The 19,395-nt window shown below is 33.1% G+C and overlaps 2 protein-coding genes across 2 annotated transcripts; one reads left to right on the top strand and one right to left on the bottom strand.

The window, feature by feature from the left end:
* The first annotated feature begins 2,761 nt into the window (after positions 1-2,761).
* On the top strand, positions 2,762-5,288 carry LOC128166357 (uncharacterized). The gene is made up of 2 exons (XM_052831468.1): positions 2,762-5,017; positions 5,127-5,288. The coding sequence occupies exons 1-2, from the start codon at positions 2,762-2,764 to the stop codon at positions 5,139-5,141; spliced, it is 2,271 nt and encodes a 756-aa protein (XP_052687428.1). The 3' UTR covers positions 5,142-5,288.
* Positions 5,289-8,706: 3,418 nt separating this feature from the next.
* Positions 8,707-16,119, bottom strand: LOC128166359 (uncharacterized). The gene is made up of 6 exons (XM_052831469.1): positions 15,599-16,119; positions 11,794-11,881; positions 10,873-11,043; positions 10,596-10,766; positions 10,122-10,331; positions 8,707-9,714 (listed from the first exon to the last, which is right to left on the bottom strand). Exons 1-6 carry the CDS (start codon positions 15,935-15,937, stop codon positions 9,503-9,505), a joined length of 1,191 nt encoding a protein of 396 aa, XP_052687429.1. The 5' UTR covers positions 15,938-16,119; the 3' UTR covers positions 8,707-9,502.
* Between the last annotated feature and the right edge of the window lie 3,276 nt (positions 16,120-19,395).

Below are 19,395 nucleotides of genomic sequence, written 5' to 3'. Positions count from 1 at the left end.
GTATTTGTCTCTCAGTTGATTCGATACGCAAGGGCATGTTCTTCGTCTGAACAGTTTCTAAGGCGAAGCAAGCTACTGAGTACTAAGTTCTATGGTCGATACAACAACCATGTCAGCAAATACAATCTTCCACTGCGTCGCATGCTGACTGACGTTTTCCATACTAATTGTTAGACCATAATTAATCACCTAATTGTCAACGGACTTTTCTGGTCCCCCCCCCCCGATTACGACAAAGAGCGCACGGCAGATGTGACCGGTTATCAGAGGATGCTCATTCCTCCTAGGCACCTAATCCTACCTCTATCTATTTGAGGTCCGTGTTGCTCTGCTTTGAATTTGTATTTCGTTCAATAAATATTAATTATAAAATTTGAATCAAAAACGTGAGGGAGAAAACCCTACTATGGGGAAACCTACTATATAGTTGCATTCCCCAAGGGGGAAAGGCTAGTATATTGCAGGTTTTCCGGGGGGGAAGCTACTGCGGGGGAAAAGCTCCTATACAGCACCGGTTATGTATTAAACAAAAACCTTATGACATTTGTGAGTGTTGAAAGAAAAGTTTAAATAATATGGTGCATATTTTTCAATCTTGTGCAAAAATTACTTTCCTCGGAGTGAGCTATGTGCAAAAAGACTGCTGCAATTTTGAGATTTCACTTGATCAATTCTTCATTTGCCAAAATTGTCTACTTTCCTGACTCGTAATAACAAAATCGTTTTGATATTTCTTGCGTTTTGTCTATAAATAAATAAATATTTCCGAACTGAAACAAAATGAACAAAAATTGATATATTTCTGGTCAACTTAAGGTCATTTCGAACAATTGAACAAGTTTGATAAACATTAAAACAGTTTCGAAAATATATTAAGCCTTTTATAATTGCTTCTGTATCATTATTTTATCTACATGTATACATGTATCTGTTTTCTTTTAGTTACATAATTCATTAGAGGCAAGTAATCCGTGAAATAGCACTATAGTTGGTTGCCTTTAAATGTTCAGTCACGTGGGTGGGTGGGTGGTTAAGTGTGTTTGCTTGCATTTGCAAACTGACATTTTAACAAAGTATTATCGATACAGTAAATTGAAATCAAACAAATCTTGAAAATTCGATCTATTTATTATTATAGGCTTTTGTGAATAACCTTCTAAATCAAGTGGTGATTTTTTTGCAAGTGTAGTCGTCAAACTGATTGAACAACATACTAATTTGCATTGACACTAAAAAATTGTTTATACTAAGTAAAGACATCCCTCTAAAACCTTATAATCAAACAATTTTTTTGTGCGTAAATTATACATCTGTCGAAAACTTAATTAGCATTTAATCATTCATAATAGATAAATTATCGAACTATAGGAATCACTTTTGATTAAAATCTATTTCCTTTTATGACCGTTTGAATTGATTTCATTATACAAATTAATAAAAAGAAATAATATGATACAAATTGTAAGTGAAGCATTATTCAGTAGGGAAAGTCAGTTTTATTGAATTTTTAAGCTAGCTCATGTTTTCAAACAGGCTTTTAGGATTTCAATGAACGGAATTAAACAATCGTGATGCATATTAAATGCAGATACTAATTATCAGTTGCGAAATATTTCAGCAATCAATCCATGTGCTTTAAAAATGAATAATTGTAACTGTAACTTTAGTTAGTTTATCACTTTCATTGGCATTGTTATGGTCATAAAAATATTTCATTGTCGTTTACATTGATAATTGATAATTGTCAGACGACTGGTATTTGATAATACGAGTTGAGTATTTTTTTGTTGCTTTGTTTAAGAACACTAGACTTTGACCCGTGCGTTCATGGGTTGACACTGTACGTGATATAGGACATTTACGAAATAGATACAGCGACACACCGTATTGTTGACATTTACATAACCAAGCTTTATAAAAGCCTACAATAACGCTATTAATTAATATTAAATTAATTGCTTAGTTAGAATAATCGAAGTGTGTCGTAGGACAAGCCCTCGCCAGATTAAAAATATCCCCCATGTACTAGTATTGTAGCAGAAAATTCCAGAATTGCTCCGAAACGATTTTGGAGAAAATTAATAAAGTTGAATTAAAAATAACTGTCAAATTATTCATAAACCATTTTGAGGATGTAAATACTTTTCATCTGAACATTTTTTTTTCTATTATTGAAGAATTCAACACTTTTCAACGTTTTTAACTCGCTTCAATTAACACACGATGTTGACATTCAAAACTCTCGAGATTTCTCGTAGTAAATGCACTGTGTTAGAGTTATCTCCCGTATTTTCTTTGATGAACAGATTAGATCGTAAATTTCCAATGAAAATTTACACATATTTGTATTATCGTTTCTGAGCTTATCCATGCAAATGTGATATTTGGGAAACATAAACTAACAAGCCTCCCGGGATTAAGCGTGAGTGTAATGCGCATGATTGTAAAATCCAAAATATCTGGATGGTTTCCGGAATTTTTTGACTTTTTTATTTATTATTATTAATTAGCGAGGCTTGATTGAAAAAAATAAAAACAAATTGGTAATCTTCAAGTACAATAATGCTTAAAATATGTAAAACAAACGACAGTACTCTTTTTTAAAATATATATGTATTGGTATTAAAGGCAAAAAATTCAAGTGTATTATTTAATATAGTAGAATAGATAATTTCAAACTTACATGTGTTAACATTTAATAATTGAAACATGTCTTTAATCAAAATATCTTATTTACGTTTCAGACCATTTAATGCAGAAGATGAATCGCCTTATAATTGTATTTTGCATATACTTTTTTACCAATATTAGACTTGTTAACTCACAGTCTATCAATTTTACAAATCTACTGTTGCATCATCTCACGATGTGTGGACCAGAAAATGTTTGTAACATTACTCAGTTCAGTTATAGAACACCAGAGTTTAAGATATCAAAAAGTCACAAATTGTGTCCCAATTGCTTCTGTGACAATTCGTGTTTTGGTAGAGGAGATTGCTGTCCAGACAAATACTTTGCACACAGTGATCTAGTATGTAATAATGTTACCTTCGTTAACGCCACGCAAGATGAAAGTCGAGAACAGAGATCGTCATTTCTCTTGATTAAAAAATGTCCTGATGGAACAGAACAACCCATCAAAGAAAAGTGTGAAAAAGAGGCAAATAGTATTGATAAACTAAAGTATCCTCCAGTGACTAGCATGTTAACAAATCTAACGTATGCTAATAGAATATGTGCTCAATGCAATCACGAACCATCGTATCAGTTCTGGAATCTGGACATTTATTGCCGAGTGTTTTTAGATATCAACTTTTTATCTTCATTCAAAGAAGTTGTTGATCATGGAATAGAACACGCATGTGTCATGCAGTTTGCACCACACGATGACAAGGCTGCATATAACTGCTATCATCTACAGGGGTTTCATTTTGATTCGTGTAACAAGACCGGATTCTGGAAGAAAAAAGACAATGACTTGTTATATGCTTGCGAATCAATGTATGTCAATAATGATACCTTGTTTAAAAACCCGTTTTGTAGAATGTGTAATCCCACATTCTTCGAAGGAGACATAATAACACAATGCAATGTTACCGGAATGTGGAACGACTTTGATAGAAATATCAAGCAAGCTTGCTCTCGTTTTGGATTCAATGAAGGTACTTTCCCATTCAAAAATATATTTTGTCGAATTTGCAATGCTCCTGATAACTTTAAGTACAACTATGTTGACGCATCTGCAAAAATCAGCACAAAGGTTTTTTTAACATTTAATAAAAAGGATTTATACCATATGTCGATAATAATTAACAATTTTAGTAAAGAGTATTTCAAATTAGTGACTAACAAAATTCCTAAATCCGAACACCGAATGAAGCAGAAAACGCCTGGTATTATTCTTAACAATAACCAAACACTCAATGTCACAGAATTGATATATAAATCTTTCTCATTCAAGAAATATGTCAAAGTATGCAACAGCCATGGTATTCCAAAAAACCTTTCAAATCTATTCATTTCCTGCACTTGTAACCCTTCGTGCTTTCATCATAATGATTGTTGTGAAGATTTTGCATTACAATATCCAGCAGAATGTATTCATTCAAAACAACTGGCTGGAGAGCATTTTAAAAGGACCAAACCAGATGTGGAATACACGGTCACGAATGGTTGTTACATGCAATTTCAGTATCCAATGTATATGGAGAAATTATGTCAAGACGGAGCAGAGGGAAGTGACATATTTTCTTCTTATCCAATACGTGATATTACCACTGGTATATCATACCTCAACATGTATTGTTATTTATGTAATACATCGCCTCAAAGACCTGTGTTTGATTTGGGTAAACCATGGAACATCGAATTGTACTGTAAAAAATACATTGACCACAGGAACTTTATTACGATAAAGCAATTAGTCGTAACACTCAAAGATACTAACTGCAATATTACATATTTACCAATTTCATCTCCAAAGGGTAAAGGTCACCAAAGTGTCCCTCTATGTCACAGAGAACAAGTACGTTATAATAAGTGCAATTTAACTGGGAAATGGCTAATTAAGGATCCCCAAATAATATATGCTTGTGAAAATGTTTCGTCTAGGGCTTTTAGGATGATCTATGCCATGCACAGGCCATGTAAACTTCATAAAAATCAGTTCTGTGCATTATGCAACCCAGAAATGATAGAAAATATCACGATAAGTAAGTGCAATGCCTCTGGAAAACTGTCTTTCTACGATCATCGAGATGAAATTGGTTGCCAGTTTTTCCCTCAAATTGCATTCTATTCGCCGTATAAGAATATATTTTGCAAACATTGCAATAACAGGACGGATAGAGTGGATTGTTCGGGTGGGCTAAGCGACGGTTATTACTCAATAACGTCAAAACGATTTAAGTGGACTCCAATCTTTAGGAATTTGTTCTTGTATTCTGAACTTCGTGATGATTTTCTGGAGAATGAATCTCATAAATGTAAATCAACGGAATCATACATGAGGAATTTGGTGAGCTTTTCTTGTTATTGAAATAAATCATCAGACCAATAAACGTTAAGTCCAATAGTCTTGCAACATTTTATATGTATACATTTTTCTGGGGTTTTTTTGTAGGAAGACTGTAGGAACTTGACCTGTTTTCCTGGAAAGTTTCTTCGTAATGGATCATGCCCAGCACTTTTTACAGTAACCAAAAACCTAGGATATGTTCTGACATCAGATTTTCAAGGAAACTTGTCTTCTCTATTACCTGTTCAGGATCTACTGGGCATCATTTCGGCAGATATTAAACAAACAATACTGTCAAGGCTTCAGATAGAATCAAATTCGATAGAGTATTTGTTTGTTCAAATAGACCATCCTTGCTTTAAAACAAATCAAATGTTATCTTCTGAAAAATTTTCAGGGAACATAGCTGTAGGTATATTTATCAAACAGGCTGTAGAACGAGTTGATATTGAGAGGCGGTTATTTGCAATTACAACTAAGATGGTGATATCTAGAAGAGAAGTACATTCTAAATTTGATCTCTACTTGTCTCTCACTATGAGCACAAAACAATTATATTTTAACCCATATAAAATATATCTAGCCGACTATTTCTTACGCTGTACTCTACCGCCGTTTGTGAAATATCAGGTAGTGGCAAATAGACAAAAATATAGAACTGTTCGAACATCTAAACTATTGACTTGCGTTCAAGTTCCACTTTATCTTGACGAATATCGTGTAGATCAACAGTTAGGAAAATTAGTGGTGTATGGCATGAACAAAATATTTGATTCCAATTTGTTTGAACTTTTACCTGATGGATCAGCAAGGGTTTGCGCTGAAGACTTCAACGCTGGAACTGACACAGTCACGTATTTTTTAGAAGAACGTAAACGAGATTTTCTTTTGTCAACAATAACGCTTATCCTTAATGCGATTTCCATTCTGTGTTTAATGATTTCATTTCTAATTTATGTGTTTAAAAAAGATTTGAGAACAATACCCGGAAAAATTAACATGATACTGATACTCTCGCTGGCTCTTACACTTATTATTTTTCAGCTAAGTGAATTTGGTTCTTTACAAAAAAGGGCATGTGTTGGGTTTGGTATAGTTCTTCATTATTTTTGGTTAGTGTCATTTTTAACAATGTCGGTAAGTTCGTTTCACATGTACAGAAGTTTTCAATTTTCCAACACAAATTCAAGATATCATTTGAATAACATCCAAGCATATATAGTTTTTATCACATGTTTACCATGCATGATAATAGCGTTAAATATTCTTATATCATGGCTAGTCTTAGGCAATGGCGATGTTGGATATGGAAATAGGATGTGCTTTATCGACAATCCTTATTCACGATTAGCCTCATTCATTATACCTCTTGGTGTTATGTGTATCTGCAGTTTATTTTTCTTTGTCAAAACAATTATTTCCATAAGAAATGTTCCAAAAGTTCCGGGAAATCAATCTGTTAGGAATGAATTTGTAATATTTTGTCGCTTATTTACAATAACTGGGATAACATGGGTTCTTCAGATCATCGACGGTTTTCTCCCTTTTTCAACGTTCTCGTATATCTCCTCAATAATCAACAGTATGCAAGGAATTGCAATATTTGTAGCTTTTTTCTTAAACAAACGAGTCATTGATTGCAAATGCATGGCCCAGAATGACTCGCACAACAAACCGCTGTCAAAAGGAGAGTCAACAGTGGACTCGAATACGGATGTTACAAGATTATGAAATTATGTTTAAAAGTGTTGATCTCTTGTGTAGACTTATTATATGGTTTTACGTGCATTCTGAATGGATTACTGTTAAACAATTTTTGCTTTTTCAAAATGATATTATACATGTTGTATAAATATTCTGATTAATTTTCTAATACATTCTTCTATAAAAGTGAGCAATTAATAAACACGTTATGTGCGAAACAATCAGTAGCTAACTAAAGCCCTCGCTTATTTTTAATTTAATTTTTCTATAATGTTTACAATTAGCAAGGATAAACAATAAATGTTACAATGAAACCTCTGTCTTAAGTTTTATTCTCATTAGTGAAGCAAAAATGACCATTAGATCTACCATAATTTATAACATATGATTTGTTATGCTATAAAATATTATTTAATAAAGAAATTATCCATGTATTTTATCTTTGAAATGTTGGGTTTTTCCCTTAGTGTTCATAAAGAGTTCTTCTCTTCTAAAGGAGACAAACATAGTCTTAAAATGGCTACGACAATCGAGCCTTCTTAATAGTTTTTGATAGGCTTTAGGTTGAATTTTTAAATAAAAATATATATTATCACAAGATTAATGTAAACTAAAATTATTCACAAGCCGTTACATTGTAACAAACACCCAGTAAAGCTGAAAAAAAAGAAATAAATTAAAAAAAAAAGATATCATTAAACACTCTTCTGACCCTGGCACAATTGTAGTTGTCCTCAAGTTCTGTAGTCGGGATTTTAAATTCTAGCAATTTGGAGCAAAGCTGTTGTAAATAATTAGGACAATTTATCTTAATTTGAAATGGACATTAGGTTTAACTTAGAATAAATCAATGTATTTTTGTGTTGATGCTTTTGTATAATGTTGTCAACTTTCCTTTTTGTGATTGTGTCTGTATGGATTTTGTAGCTGATAATTTTTTTGTTAAATTGCTAATAAATAAAAGAATAAAATCAAATGCTAATTTTTTTCCTCTTACTTATCCATATTTTTACCAATAAAGTTATTTTAAAAATAAGGGATGTCAATAGATTCTAGACTCTGATATGTCATGGCAATAATTGATTAGAGGTTTCTTAGTCGTTTTTTTTATTGAAAATTCAAATTTAAAATTGACAATTAAAATATTGTCAGGAAGCCCATGGGCCACATCGCTCCCCTGAGCAACAATAGGCATTATAAAACCAGCTTAATGGAGTCATAATACAAATATCTGGACAAGGAAGTATAACACGATCCTGTATGAATAAAAATTCATATTTTCCCCTTGGATATTCTTATGTTTGTAACCAAGTCCGATCCCTTTTTAACAGGAGAATTTTAAAGTTATATCACATGCTAAGCATTCAGTTTGCAACAAGACATTAAACAATTGTTTAAATATGGGATATAAACCTACTTCGAACGCTGAACCCCTTGCAAGGCCAAAGAATCGTTCAGGGACCCAAGTATAAGCAATTTTAAAGAATCAGCAATTTGTTATAATGCTTGCATATACTAGTATGTAAAACTATATATTATAACATTTCAGTTTTTGTTAGATAAAATCCTTTGTAACAAATGTGGCCCCACTCTACTCCTTCAGGTTTTGATTTTAACGATTTTGAATCAACACTACCTAAGGTTGCTTTCACGAAAGTTACAGCTTTTCTATGCAAATGGATTTTAGAAGATTTTTTACTGTTTTTTCTCTCTATATTCCTCTGTAAAAATTTGCCCCCCCCCCCCCCCGTGACTTAATCCTTCCCCCAAAATCACGATTTAAACAAACATTAATCTACCCAGTCTTTACCGGAGGATGCCTCCACACAAGTTTAAGCTTGTTTTACCACTCTGTTTTTGATGGGAAAATGTCAAAGTCTTTTCTCTATATTTTTCAATGTAACCCCCCCCCCCACCTTTTAATCAACAGTATGCAAGGAATTGCAATATTTGTAGCTTTTTTCTTAAACAAACGAGTCATTGATTGCAAATGCATGGCCCAGAATGACTCGCACAACAAACCGCTGTCAAAAGGAGAGTCAACAGTAGACTCGAATACGGATGTTACAAGATTATGAAATTATGTTTAAAAGTGTTGATCTCTTGTGTAGACTTATTATATGGTTTTACGTGCATTCTGAATGGATTACTGTTAAACAATTTTTGCTTTTTCAAAATGATATTATACATGTTGTATAAATATTCTGATTAATTTTCTAATATATTCTTCTATAAAAGTGAGCAATTAATAAACACGTTATGTGCGAAACAATCAGTAGCTAACTAAAGCCCTCGCTTATTTTTAATTTAATTTTTCTATAATGTTTACAATTAGCAAGGATAAACAATAAATGTTACAATGAAACCTGTGTCTTAAGTTTTATTCTCATTAGGGAAGCAAAAATGACCATTCGATCTGCCATAATTTATAACATATGATTTGTTAAGCTATAAAATATTATTTAATAAAGAAATTATCCATGTATTTTATCTTTGAAATGTTGGGTTTTTCCCTTATCTTTCTTTTTGTACTATTGCTATTATTATAAATACATTGAATGTTTCATCCAGGGAAATGATGTAGAAAAACTTTTACTTCTCAGTATTAGGTTGGAGCTTAGTCAGGGCCCCATCCCTGACAGCTACCATTAAGATTAGAGTAGGGTGAACTATATGTTATAGTTATAGGTCTGGGAAAATAAAATTGAAAAAAAAAAATCTATATTCTGTCTCTGGAAATGTTCTTCTCGTTTTGATGATGGTTCTTTACTTATGTTTGTCTCAATATATGTTTGACTCACAGATGAAGGGGAGGTGATCTTTACATTCTATTTCTTTCCAGAGGTAGTCTTCATTTAAATAGACAGATAAACACTTGTCGGGTTTGGAGTGTTGCGGCTCTCCCGACTTCCAGTTACCGACGCACGGCCCGCCTGTACTATAGTGGTAACCTGTTCCAATGAATTGACCATTCACCCAAGCTTTAAATCTACCTATATTTAATTAAAGAAAGAATGAAATGTAAGATTGCACAGGATTTCAATTGGACAAAAAAATATATATAAAGAATATTTAGTTAAGGCTTAGATAAAAACAAGTTAATTAAAGTAAAGGTTAATTTCTGATTGTGAGAAATTGTAAAATGTTTGTTTCATTTCATCGGTTAATACATGAATTAGGAATTCTTAGTTTAAAAAACTTTCAAGCCATTTAATACATGTATATGACTTCTGAAATTTAGATATATGAAATAGTCTTCAAATAATAATTCAATATTTTATATTTAAAAAAAAAAGGTTAGACCTTTATATGTGCACCATAAAATTAATAATAAGTATTCTTATTGGGTATCTTTTTTCTCTAAAATCTAACATTAATATATCCATACATTTTAACTCACCTGACATCGACATTTGCATCAGAGCCGATCGCACCCTATGTCTCTTCAAGGCCGTGTCAAGCACCAGCAACTGCCCATTCCGTGATCTTGACTGACAGGTGGCCGTGGCTTCAGCATACGTCAATTCCCCGCCAGGAAAGATTTGCCAACATAAGCCTATTGGTCTTCCTGATCCGTCAACTTCTTCAATGAATCCCGCTTTGCATGATTCTACAAGCAAGACCATCGTAACTAAGGTATGTCGATCAAACTGCGTTATAGAAGCCGAGCGTTACGCCCGAACAGGTAAAGTGCCCGGATCCCATAATTATATAAAATTATAAATTATAAGCATTATAACATACACATGTATGAATGGAGCAAAGCTTTATTTATTCATTCGTTTAAAACTTAGCATATTTCAAAGAAATTTCTTGTCTGGTTTTAGTTTTAAGAAATTGTTAATATGAAAAAAGAACCTATATACTGATTTACCTTTACAAAACCCTGTGATGGGAGACCACGTTCCGTCGACCCTACATTCGGTAGAAATATTACCAACTGGCTCAAAATTAGATTTACAAGTGTGTGTAAAGACGGTTCCATAAGCTTGGCTAATACCACTTGTGGATATGGCATTCAGCAATGGCGGAGCCTGACTACATTCTAAAATACAAAACAACAGCGGTAAAAAATTGTATGAAGTTCTCTTATTTTTTAGCATTTCAAGTTTTGAAACCATTTCCTCTTGTTCGTGTCTTAATGCACTCACGTAGGCATTGTCCAACATCCGTCCACACCCCAGTCATTAAACAGGTTGACGTGGTGGGGCCGTATTTACCGTAATTGTTGTCACACGAGTAGACTGCTACTGAACCAAACAACCTCCCTCTTGAGAAGTTTTTCACTTTACCGTTTCCAAGGTTTGGTGGTTCTCCACAATCTGGCAGAGTAGTTAATTTAATCAAAGTACTGACGGGAGTTGATTTTATCGATTATCATTTATTTTAAAATCAACTTATCTTGCATGGCAATTAGTTTCTAGTCTGTATTTGAATTACGGTTTTTTTTTATATATGAATGTTTAGACTTTTCTGACAAGAATTTCGAGAAACCCCATATGAATCATATTGTGTTATATTTAAAGATAGATTTTAAACTATGTATTAGTAATCGAAACAATTCTAAAAGATTTATGGATCCAAGCACTATTGATATCGAATTCCCGTCTCGTTCAGCCAGACGTTCGGCTGTCTCCGTTAATCTTCGACAAGCAAGAGAGCCTCTTTGCTTGTCGGAGATTTACGAAGACAGCCGAACGTTTGGTTGAACGAGACTATATTAAACTCTGGCGTAGGAATACATGAGACTACAAAAATATCTAACTTGTTCGTATTATATAAATTCTGACTATTTCTAAAGTGTTCATAGATAAGTTTCTTTGAAAAATAATGCTTCAGGATACATTACATCGAATTTTTCAATTATTTTCAAGAACTAAGTCTTGTCAGCGGTGGTGATTTGTGCTTAGGTCCAAACACTGTTTCACTTTCGGTTTGCCAGAGTAACTGCATAGGAGAGTTGATTAAAATCAACTCCCAAAAATCAACAACAAAAAAAGTTTTAATCGCACTTAAAGTTACATGTAATGCCGGTTAAAGATATAATTCATCCTTTTAAAATAACGTCTTACTGGTATGTATACAGGTAGCCTTTCCTTTTGTATAATTAACACATTTGTGGTTGGAAGGACAGGTCACATCGCAGTAATTCACACAGTCCTGTGAAAGTAAAGAAAAATTATCGAATTAATGAGTTTACGTCAAGGCTCATATGTTACCGGCATCAGAGTCGATTTTTTTTTTACTTCCTCGATAGCCAAAAGTTTTCGGTCCACTCCGCTCCTCAGAAACGTTTGTGAGGAGAGGAGCGGATCAAAAACCTTTGACTTGGTGAGATGTTTATTTTTAATCCGTTCTACTTTGTTTTCATGCGAAGAATTTACTATCCGACAGAAAATGTTGAGCGTAGTGCATTTAACCAGGAAAAAAAATTCTGCTTGACACATGTCCAAAAAAAAATTTAAAAAAAAATTGAAGTTTTGAAATCAATCAAGTTTTACTTTTGAATTAACATTCAGAACGCTGTGTCCGATAATTATGCCATTGCGAAGGTGGCATTTTTGCACCCGCTTGCCTTAAGACACAGTTTCGTAAAAATCCATATTCACTAACAGATACTAGTAGATCATTGTCTACAGAGTATATAACCACTTTTGTTGTGCCTCATCTGACAGGTGAGATACATTTGTATATTTACCTTTAAAAATAATATCTCATAGGAAAACATTAATTCCCATTGGAGTAAATAACTTTTCTACAGAAAATATTGAAAATCATCTAGGATTTTCTAAAAATCCTAAAAATTAAATTTCAATTTCAATTCTTTATTCACTCAAGACCAGTTCACTGATAGTTGAGGTTCAAAATCGGTATATACAAATGTACACAAACACAGTCAATTTCCTATAGGAGAAACATATTCCTGCAGAAATTTGATTCAAACGGGTAGTCTTCCTATACCTATCGGATTTTAAAATCCTGGAGGAGTTTTTGTTCAAATCCTATCTTAATTTATTTTCCTTCCATATATTTCCAAATATTCTGTAGAAAAATTGTTTCTTCTATGAGAAAAAATGATTTTCCTAGAGGAATCCATTTCTACATTAATAACAAAGGTGGTTATATATTCCTTAAGCATTTGTAAATCATATGGTACATATATTTGAATGTTTCGATACATGCAGTTTAGACGGGTGCAAAAATGAATGCACCTTTGCACTGGCATAATTATCCGGCACAGTGTTCTTGACACGTACTGTTAGATTATGATGCGTTGAGTTTTGGTGTCTTTTTTCATTCGTTGGACATCCGTTAACATTACCTTATAAGTAAACCGTGACTCTGGCATTACGTGCACAGCGAATTGACGCTTTTTCGATTCTTAGTAAGTGTAATCAATATTTCGTCTAATTAAAGAAGGATAACTAACGAATATAGTTGAAAAGTAATTGGCATACAAGAGTGTGTTTTCTAACCATGTTGCATTTGGTTAAATGAGGGTTGTTAAAATCAGCATAAGGTATTAAAACTCTACATATTTGTTTGTTTTCTTTTTTTGCATGTTAACATACCGAGGTTTCAAGGAAAAAGAAAAAAATAAATTATAAATTTTTAAAATCTCTTGCACTTTAAAGTCAAGATCTAGTCAATGATTCCAGGGTGCCTCTTTTGGTGCTAGAACCTTAATGACGTCATAATTGGTTTGAAGAATCTTTTTCCCGTACTTTAGGCTTTGAAGGAATTATGTAGAAAATTAAACAATTTCTTACGATTCTATGTTAAATCATGGAAAAAGTAATCCCGAAATATGAAGGAAATAAGGAACAAATTTCGGAGTTTTGTCCATTTTTGACAAATAAAATATATCTAGATTGCCTCTCCAAATGCCTCTCCAAAAATGGAATTAAACGAGCTCTTGACTTCCTCTTTAAAATGATGTCAAATTGGATATAGTCATTTATAGGGATCAAATAAGATGTGTGTGTGTGGTTTTTTAGACGGGGTCACCTGACCCCGTCTATTGGTTTACTGTCAGCCGAAGTCTCAAACCGGAAGGCACACGTAGAACACATGAATTGAGTCTACGCGTAAGAAAATAGTGCAGACAGTTTTCCTGCATTTCAGTAAATATGTATTGTAAAAACCACGCATTAAATCTTTTAAGTCCTCTATGTATAAACAAAATTCTATTTAGAAAATAAACAAATAGTTTTATTGATCAAAATAGTCTTGCTCGGGTTCAAATGTGGAATGAGTTACGTAAATGAATGCACAGCGCCGTTGACGATTCAGTTGGTGTACGAGCTCATTAATCAATAGAAGAGGTTAATGGTAGAATCGAAAATAAAGTTCCCAAACGCAATGTGCCATTTTTGAAAAGTTGTGAATTTTATTTTGACAAACTTTCACCTTAATACTACCAAACTTCATGCCCAAGCCGAAGTTAAAATCGAGGTGTTTCATTGGCTTCCAGTCTACTTGCGGTATGACTGCTGTTCGTCTCGAAAGGAATTTTGTACAAAGAAAATAAAAACAAGTCTGAATTTGCCTTTTCGTTCGTTGGCTCTTTAGTTGATTAAACTGAATTTAAATTTTAAGCAATGCATTGTAAGCAAAATCTATAATAGGTTATACATTTTGGAAGACTTATACATCATATAATATATACATTCTTATCGTTTTCCAGCTTAGTTGGAATCAGGCTTGGGGTGAATTACATTGTAAAATAATGCATTACATTACCATTACTTCATTAATTAGGGCATTAAATTACCATTCCATTACTTAATTTTCTTGAAGTAATGCATTACATTACCATTACATGAGTATAGTAATGCATTACCATTAATTTGTGAAAGTTTTAAAAAAGTAATTTAAAAACTATATAAATAAAGAGTTTTTGTAAATATTTCATTAATAAAACATGCTTAAAATATTTACAGGTTCATGTTCTCAATCAGGTTCAAATCTAATGACTTATACAAGATTGCTGTTGCACTTGTAGTTCTCAAAGTAAGGTTGGTCCCGTAACATTTACACGCTAATGGCAGAGTTAACAATCTCTGTTATTTATGTCTCTGACTTTCGGAGTATGATTTTTAATGAAAGGAATGGTTGTATCGTAATTCGTGTAGGTGATGCACGAGTTTACACAAAAAAGTAGTAAGTAGCAAACGGATTTATTTTTACCTATTAATTTTGATGAATCGCAAATGAAGAAAATCGTGTCAGATAAGTCGGTCTTAAAAATCAAAATGGCGACCGTGACAAATCTTTTTATTGTCAAAGTTCTTGGAATCATTTTGTAAAAAAAATATTTCTAACGTCAGGTGCCTTTGTTTGTTATCGGTATACAAATGTTCACTTTGTTTGTTAATTCAGCAGTTTTAAAGTTTTCGGGGTTTTCATAAAACTTTTATTATGGATACCGTCCGACTTGTGGATTCTTGGATCACAAAATTGAATAAATCTAATGATTAAAATTATCTACTTTGATATAGTTGTTTGATATTCCCGGTAAGTAGTAATTTTTAAATTTTTTCCTTGGGGTCTTATTTTACATAATATATTACATTGTGTCAATTTTTAACAATTATGAAGGCCGGGATTGAGTAAAATTTAGACAAAGTATCAGACAAATGCAAAAAAGCCGAATTAACATAGATTGTATAACAACTTATTCAAACTCATAAATTTTGGAAGTTTATTCGAGGAAATCCAGGACAATTTCAAATTCAAACTTTCAAGACCCCGTTTTTCAGTACTCTCAGTACTTTGATATTAATATTTACTGTGATCATCACTATTTAACATTCTCGGATCATCATTTAATGTTTACATTAACTTATTACTTATTTCAGTGTATATATTTCCTACCTTTGAAGCGGTTTGAAGTTGGCTTTTGGTCGCATACATATATTTGTGTTGAGTGTCATCAACAATATTGGCATCCTCTGTGTTCAATTCACACACCATTTGTTCTGTGTTGAAGTTTATAGACAGACAGTCGGTGAATGCTATACACTCCGCTGCACACGTGTTGATTCCAATGGCGGGAATTTCCGCCAACGTCTTGGAAACCACCATTTTGTTTCTCTGGTAGAGTTCGTTTACCGTTATACTAGCACCTAGTGCGACTCTTGTAGTGAATAAATAAAAAAGAAAAGAGATACTATTACACATGGTCATTTTGCCTGAATTGTACATGTTCAACATTTCATAAATGATTTAAAAATTTTCGTTGATAACCAGCGTCGTATCTTGTTGAAGTCATGTTTAAATATACATGCATTCACGCAATTCATTATAAAGTACTAAAATATTAATCAATAGTTTTGATCTTAAGACGCATATGTATATATGCAAACAAATTCTTAATGAAAGGCTGTGTAAACTGTGACACGATGTATTTCGTTTTAATTGTCCGATTTAATTAAACTCCTTTATTTACACTTTTGGACAAATATTTTTATGAATTATGTAATAAGAATATTATTTATTCTACATGTACAGATATGGTGTTGTATCTAAAGCAGTTTTAAAATTATCAAAGACTGTCAATAACTATTGATATTGCAGTATGTACTTTGTCAGATAATTAAATCTAAAATTTGTTAACAAATCGTTATTGATCAGCGTTTGAATAGTTATATATAGATTTGGGGCGGGGTAGTAATTAAAAAGTGCTGCTGTCTCAACAAAATCTATAGAATGATTTAAACACGTGTTCAAGATACTGTAACCGCTCCCCACGGATTGCCATCTAAAAATGTGGGCTACAAAATATATGTAGTTTTATTTCAGGATCAACACTGCTTCCAAGTACTTGCAATACTTTGATTAAAGAACAAGGCTTGGTAAAATGACAATGGTTTATCAAATCATTGGTTACAGCACAGTACAGTCATGGCAAAACACATTCAAATCAAAGCACTAATTGTATTGTATTAATTTTGGTCTAGGCGTCAACTGTACTTTCAAGGGCAAAAAGGGGGCGTGGCAGGATACTATAAATTTACTACGGAATAATATATTTAGGTGTCCAGTGTGTCGAGAGATAATTATGTGGTGCGCAAATCTCACCTATACCTGGTGATGTCGGTAACACTTGATAGGGAGGCTTGGGTTATTGATTTGAATATTTGGCGCTCGTGAACTCGTCGCAAGTTATCTGCCATATAATGGCAAAGCACTCATATATATAACCTTCGGATCTGATCATGTGATCTCAATTAACCAATAAAATAACTGTATGGTGACGCTTGACCAATCAAAACGATGTACGGTACCGCACACACTGAGCTATGCCGAACAGTGTCGTACAAAACTACCATACACCGCGCAAAGTTAACCTTAAAAGAGAATACGACATGAAAATAAACATAGGAATAACTTAAACCATTTGTGGTGGATCAGTTTTCGTAACCTGTAAGTAACAATAACTTGTAAATCCTTTGCTTTATTCAACATAGAAACGAGGGATCGCCTAGCAGACGATGTCCTATATATTAACCTCGCCATACTAGTAAACTAAGTATGAATTATGAAAACATGAATTTTAAGGGAGTTTATAAACTTAATAACATCACTACTTACGAAATAATCTTAATAGATCAAAATACGAAACGGTGGCTATCCCAATACACTCAAGGAAAAGCTGGCAGCGGGATGTAAACAATCTACCCAGCTTCAGGAATCCAGTACCCTTACAGGTGTAGTAGACAATGAATAGCACAAAATAAAGATGCATAGGTACAATCAACATGCATAGTTTCCTTGCATATATTATTAAATTCACTATGTTAAGAATAAATATGCAAACTGGGAAAAAAGAAAAGTACACCTGTGCTAAAAATAGATTTTAGCAGATACGGTAAATATTCAAGAGAATTAAACCTTGGATAAACCGTATTAGGTATAAAGTGATGTAAAATTCATAAAATCCTCCCACTTAACCCCTTATTAATAGGACCAATAATCAAATAATGTTAAAATGATAAATTCATAATTATTCCTATCTCGGGACATTACAATACTCTATGTAGGCCAGAAATGTAAATCTCAGCTTGGGTTTATTTCGATGAGATTAACGAAGACAAATTATAATTTAAGCAGCAGTTCCTGTAGTTTATAGATCATACTAAATATATTAAAGCTGAGATGAATTCATAAAAGCATTTGATCGCCATATTACAATGAAGCGCATTGAAGTGGTAAAAATGTTCGTTTGAATGGAATATCCTAAACTTTGTATCGAACGTCAATTGTTACACAAGACACACCCATTTCTTTTGAAACGAGGGAAACAGATAAAATCAAAATTATACCACTAAATTTATCTATATATCTAAGTTGCAAATTAGGCATACCGCATCAATTTTTTTTTTTACATTTTCGGGTATAGATATTTGAATAAACAAGGCTAAAAAACAAATAATTTCAATAGATATTGTAGAATGTTACTTTCAACTAGCTGGACCTGAAAACCAAAGGCTGAATTTCATTCAGAGCAATTTGTATTTTCTCACTTTTTAAGATTTAGGTGGCAGGGGATAGTTTCGAATAGTTTTGAAATAAAGGGAGAACTTGAGGTTTGGCTGGTTATTTGAGGTGTATAAATTGCTAGAATATTTATTGCATTAATTTGGTGGATAGAGGAGCTCATGTCAATTTCATTGATATATGACACTTTAATGCTGGTAGCACTTTTCATCAGATATGAAATGAAAATGCGAAACTGTGGCCAAAATTTTCACTTTTGGTTTTGTGCTTGAAAAGTAAGGTGGGTTCAGAACACGAAATGTCACTCGAAAAGAAGGTGATTGACCCCCTATTAATTGGTGATTATTTGCATTGGTATACATCAAGCTACCAATCCTATGGTAGTTTATGGCAGTTGCTCGGGACTGGAGCGTGGTGCTGGACCCGTGAAAATGTGAAAAAAGGAAAACATTTCAGAAAATTTTGAGACCATCCCTTGCTATTCTATATAGCGCTATTTGTAAGTTGTGCTTGTTTTATTCTGAAATGTTTGAAAATTCTCAAGAGTCGGGACCATCTGCCTCACATTTCCTCGACCAAAAAAACTATCCCCTGCCACCTTCAAGAAAATGTCGAATGTAAACAGGTAGCCATGCTATGACCTTGAATTGCTAGTATTACATAATGGTCACTGTGATATTTATGTGTACCTAGATGCTGCGCACTGAATGGTGTTAATGATAATTGACAGAATGAACTCTGTGACTCTTGTAGCAATGCGTAGTATTCCTAAATGATGTTAGGAAACCAGGTGCATAATACGGGCATAATAATATCCAAATTGAGAGTTTAACAACATGTGACATATTTGGCGATTCTGTGTCTGCAACGATAGCTCTAGTACTCTATATTGAGTCATGTATTGTGTATTCTATATATTAACCTTTGTAACCTTTTATGCCGTGTATGAATGAACGTATTGTGAGTAAGTGATGCCTCATACTAGGTGGGGGACTCCGAGACCCAGGACTCGGAGACTCACATCCTGCATCCAGACTCTTTGATTGGCAGTTTTGACGGTTTTGTTACTTTATTTAGAAATAAAATATTAATCTTAATTTTGAACACTAAATGTTCACTCATGATCGTCGTATATGGGCCGAACTAGTCAAAACTGTCCATCATAAGTAAAA

The sequence above is a fragment of the Crassostrea angulata genome, chromosome 10 (assembly GCF_025612915.1).
Source record: "Crassostrea angulata isolate pt1a10 chromosome 10, ASM2561291v2, whole genome shotgun sequence".
Lineage (NCBI taxonomy): Eukaryota > Metazoa > Mollusca > Bivalvia > Ostreida > Ostreidae > Magallana > Magallana angulata.
Note: the sequence above shows the minus strand (reverse complement) of the source record. Positions and strands in the feature narration are given on the sequence as shown.

What these genes read in the sequence shown, in the direction of transcription:
- LOC128166357 (XM_052831468.1), top strand. Translation starts at nt 2,762, where the DNA reads ATGAATCGCCTTATAATTGTATTTTGCATATACTTTTTTACCAATATT.
- LOC128166359 (XM_052831469.1), bottom strand. Translation starts at nt 15,937, where the DNA reads ATGTTGAACATGTACAATTCAGGCAAAATGACCATGTGTAATAGTATC. An exon ending in AACTTCAAACCGCTTCAAAG is followed by an intron (nt 11,882 to 15,598) that starts GTAGGAAATATA and finishes TTACTTTCACAG; the next exon opens with GACTGTGTGAATTACTGCGA. An exon ending in CATCACAGGGTTTTGTAAAG is followed by an intron (nt 10,332 to 10,595) that starts GTAAATCAGTAT and finishes TCTTGCTTGTAG; the next exon opens with AATCATGCAAAGCGGGATTC.